Genomic DNA, 4,032 nt, shown 5'->3' on the forward strand with positions numbered 1-4,032 from the left:
CTGAATAACATGTATACAGCACTCTCGACGCGTCGAGACAGAGGGCTCGACGCGTCCAAAATTTCCAGAAGACAAAACGGGCGAGACCAACCGGCCTCAACGCGTCGAGCGAAACGGCAAATTATGCTGTGCATCCATATGCACCATGCAAGGTGCATACGGATGCAAAAACGACGTCGTTTTAAAAAAACGCGCGTCTCCCCTTAAAAAAAAATCAGGTTCGATTCCCAGCAACAACATATGAACTAAAATTTCATAATCGATGAACTATAATTCCATAATCGATGAACTATAATTCCATAATCTAATCTATGAACTAAAAATTCCAGAATGAATGAACTAAAATTCCATAATCTATAAACTAAAATTTCAGAATCGATGAACTACAATTCCATAATCGATGAACTATAATTCCATAATCAATGAACTATAATTCTATAATCTATGAACTAAAATTCCAGAATGAATGAACAATATAATGTTGTTACTGGGAATCGAACCTGAATTTTTTTTAAAGGGGAGACACACGTTTTTTAATAAAATGACATCATTTTGGCATCCATATGCACCATGCATGGTGCAGACGGATGCACAGCATAACTATCCGAGCGAAACACAGCAGCGCTGTAATACATAATACAAAAGGGGCGGCAGCAACATTCCATGATCAACAAATGGCGGCCCATTAATTTTCATGTGATTAAAAGAAGCAATGTCCAAAGAAAGAATCAATGAGATGGCAATTTCTAAAATAAAATTAGGAAAATTCCAATTCCGCCCTAACTTTTTACCAACTATAAAATCTACCTTCCTCAACTCTAAAAGATTTGGTAGTAGTTTTAGAATAGAATAGTTTTGGGTATATAATTTACAATTCATAGTTTAAAATTAAGAGATTCTTGGAGACAAGAAGTAGAGAAATTAAGAGGCACAAGTTATCTTGGGAAGTAAGAAGAAGACTAGGGAGATTTGAGAAAATCGTCTAATCAAGAGGCACAAATTATCTTGGGAAGTAAGAAGAAGACTAGGGAGATTTGAGAAAATCGTCTGGTTAGTTCTTGTACTCTTTTGATGACTTGTAATTCTTCATTTATATTTGTTATGTATAATTTAGTCATGCTTAGCTAAATTCTTTAGAGATTCTTGGGTAAAAGTGTTTATGAAATGAAACTATGTGCCTGAGCTCTCGGTTTCTTTAATATATTATTATTATTGGGTTTAATACTTGTGTTGCAATCGTGATAATATTGTTTGATGCTTGTAATTTATGGCCATAGTTACTTGTTTCGTTTGCTTTGTTTGTGTCACCAACGAGAGTTGGGGCATAATTTAGGGCACACACAATTGCACCTAATGGTTGGACCTTGAGAAAGGGGAATTTATTAGGGGGATTTAATTCTTGATTATTGCGCATCGAGAGATTGTAGTAGTTAGGAATTTATGATGCTTGATCTTGTTTTATTGGGTGTTTAAGCCACGAGAGTGGAAATTCAGTAGTGTTAGTGACTACAAGAGTAGCTCTTTACCACCTTGCATCCTCACATTTGTTAAACCCAGATTTTAATATTGTCCTTAAGATTTGGCACTAGGTGATTAAATACTTGAATCCCAGGAATCTCATCTTCTCTCTAATTGTTTTCAAAATCTTGAAGCTTTGCTTTATTTATTTTATGCAAAATCAATCATCTAAATAATTGTTAGGATTAGCTCTAATGAATAAATTAGTAACTAGTGTTTGATACAACCATTTCGCTGTGGATCGATAACTCTTACTCCGAGAATTATTTGTTTGCAAATATACTACGCATCAATAATTAATTAGATAAAATAGTTCGAATAGAAAATATATTATATATCACTAATATCACTATTAATATTAAAAATTATATTTAAAAAACGCAATATTACAAATAAAAAATTCATTTCGAATTAATCTCAATATAAATTCAAGTTTGTGGGATTTGAACCCATAACATTTAGAGAAAAAACCAAATACATAATCATCTAAGCTAACTCATCATTTGGTTATATTTACGTGATGGTGGCATGAGAGGAAGGGTTCGGGCTACCTACAGCTCTCTTGCTAGAACGTCTCCCTTCTTCGGTGCGGACCTATTTTTCCTGCCCAACGGCGCTACTCCCGAGGTCTTATCCCGGGTACTGAAATGTCCTCCCTTACTCTTCAAATAATTTGTACTTTTATAATGTTCTAATAAGTATGTTTGGTTAATAATAATAATAATAATAATAATAATAATAATAATAATAATAATAATAATAATATTATTATTATTATTATTATTATTATTATTATTATTATTATTATTATTATTATTTGAAAGATTCATGTTCCACCTACCCTTTCAAAAAGTGTTGTTGTATACTACTTTAATTTAATGAGGATTTGAATACTACTAACTCTATTACATTGTAGTATCGGTTTGAAAGGTCACTACATGCCGGTGCTTGGCGTTTACTTATTAAATTTCATTGGTCACTACATGCCGGTGCTTGGCGTTTACTTATTAAATTTCATTGGTCACTACATGCCGGTGCTTGGCGTTTACTTATTAAATTTCATTTACTTATTTCCTCATTATCAATCCCGTGTTATGTGTCAATATTAAAAATATTTGTCGGATTTCATTGCATTTTGTAAGATCCATGATCAACAATATTAATTAATACATTTTGTAGTGAAAATAAAATCAAACCAATGTTATTCGCAGACATTTATAATTAATTTAATTAAAAATACAATCATATTATAATTAATTAAATAATATTTTGATCTTTTAAACATGTATAATATTTTAATTTTCTTATTGTAAAATTAATTGAAAGATATCTTCAATTATGTTTTTATTAGTTTAGATTTCATTGAAGTTTATAAACATACTTTTTAAATTATTAGTGCTATACGAAAACGATAAAATATTATTTTTTAATATGAAAAAAATAAAATAATTATTCACTATTTTTTAAATTTTGATTATATATTCAATAAGAACATGAAATATGAGCTTTATTTTCAACTATAAAAAATGACATATAATCTTTACATGATATAGGGGTGACAAGAAAAATCATCACTATCTTAAAATATGATCTTGACTTTAAATATAGAAATTCTATGATGTTTCACCTTAAATAAATAGATTGCTTTATTATTCTTCTACATTTTTGCCCCATCCTTAAGAGCTTTGTCCTCGTCCTTAAGAGCCTTGGTTTCATCTTTAAGAGCCTTGTGCTCCTCCTTAAGAGCCTTGGACTCGTCCTTAAGAGCCTTGGACTCGTCCTTGCCATCTTCCTTAAGAGCCTTGGCCTCGGCCTCAAGAGCCTTGGCCTCGACCTTAAGAGCCTTGGCCTCGACCTTAAGAGCCTTGGCCTCGTCTTTCTCCTCGGCCTTAAGAGCCTTTCCATCTTCCTTGGCGACCTCGTCCTTAAGAGCCTTATCCTTGTCCGTAAGAACTTTATCCTCATCTTTAAAAATCTTTTCCTCATCCTTAAATGCCTTGTCCTCCTTCTTAAATTCCTCCTGGTCCCTTGCAGCGTCAGCCGTGACGGCAAGGACAAATATGCACACCAGAAACACTGCAACAAACTTCTGGGCAGCCGCCATTGTTGTTTATTGTTTATTGTTTATTGTTTATTGTTTATTGTTTATCGTTTATATTGTTTATTGTTTGGTGTGTTTATTGTGTGTATATGGGCAATGGTATTTATAGTTAAAGCTAAGGGTTAGTTGTGGTGTTGCGTTGTTTTAGGATATATATGATGCTTTAATTTAATTTAATTTGCGTATAGTACTTTTCATCCGGATTTATCACAAATTAAATCAATTAATTAAATGTGGATCTGGCTTGGTCTTCTTTAAATTAATTCATTGGTCTTCCTTAATTCATTGCTTTACTGCTTCTTCCTCTTCCACTCAATTCAATAATCTCTCCCTCATTGCCCGCATGGGTAGCTCAACTGGTCAGGTAAAACTTTGGAAGAATGACCAGGAATCGAGTCTCACCAATGGCAGTG

General features: G+C 32.7%; 1 protein-coding gene across 1 annotated transcript; it reads right to left on the reverse strand.

The window, feature by feature from the left end:
• Positions 1-3,004: 3,004 nt before the first annotated feature.
• Positions 3,005-3,683, reverse strand: LOC109191219 (microtubule-associated protein 1A-like). The gene is made up of 2 exons (XM_019341803.1): positions 3,287-3,683; positions 3,005-3,244 (listed from the first exon to the last, which is right to left on the reverse strand). The coding sequence occupies exons 1-2, from the start codon at positions 3,620-3,622 to the stop codon at positions 3,176-3,178; spliced, it is 405 nt and encodes a 134-aa protein (XP_019197348.1). The 5' UTR covers positions 3,623-3,683; the 3' UTR covers positions 3,005-3,175.
• Between the last annotated feature and the right edge of the window lie 349 nt (positions 3,684-4,032).

The sequence above is a fragment of the Ipomoea nil genome, unplaced genomic scaffold (genome assembly GCF_001879475.1).
Source record: "Ipomoea nil cultivar Tokyo-kokei standard unplaced genomic scaffold, Asagao_1.1 scaffold1619, whole genome shotgun sequence".
Lineage (NCBI taxonomy): Eukaryota > Viridiplantae > Streptophyta > Magnoliopsida > Solanales > Convolvulaceae > Ipomoea > Ipomoea nil.

Coding starts and splice junctions, on each gene's coding strand:
- LOC109191219 (XM_019341803.1), bottom strand. CDS start 3,622: ATGGCGGCTGCCCAGAAGTTTGTTGCAGTGTTTCTGGTGTGCATATTT. Junction 3,245..3,286: donor ATGGCAAGGACGAGTCCAAG/GCTCTTAAGGAC, acceptor GAGGAGCACAAG/GCTCTTAAAGATGAAACCAA.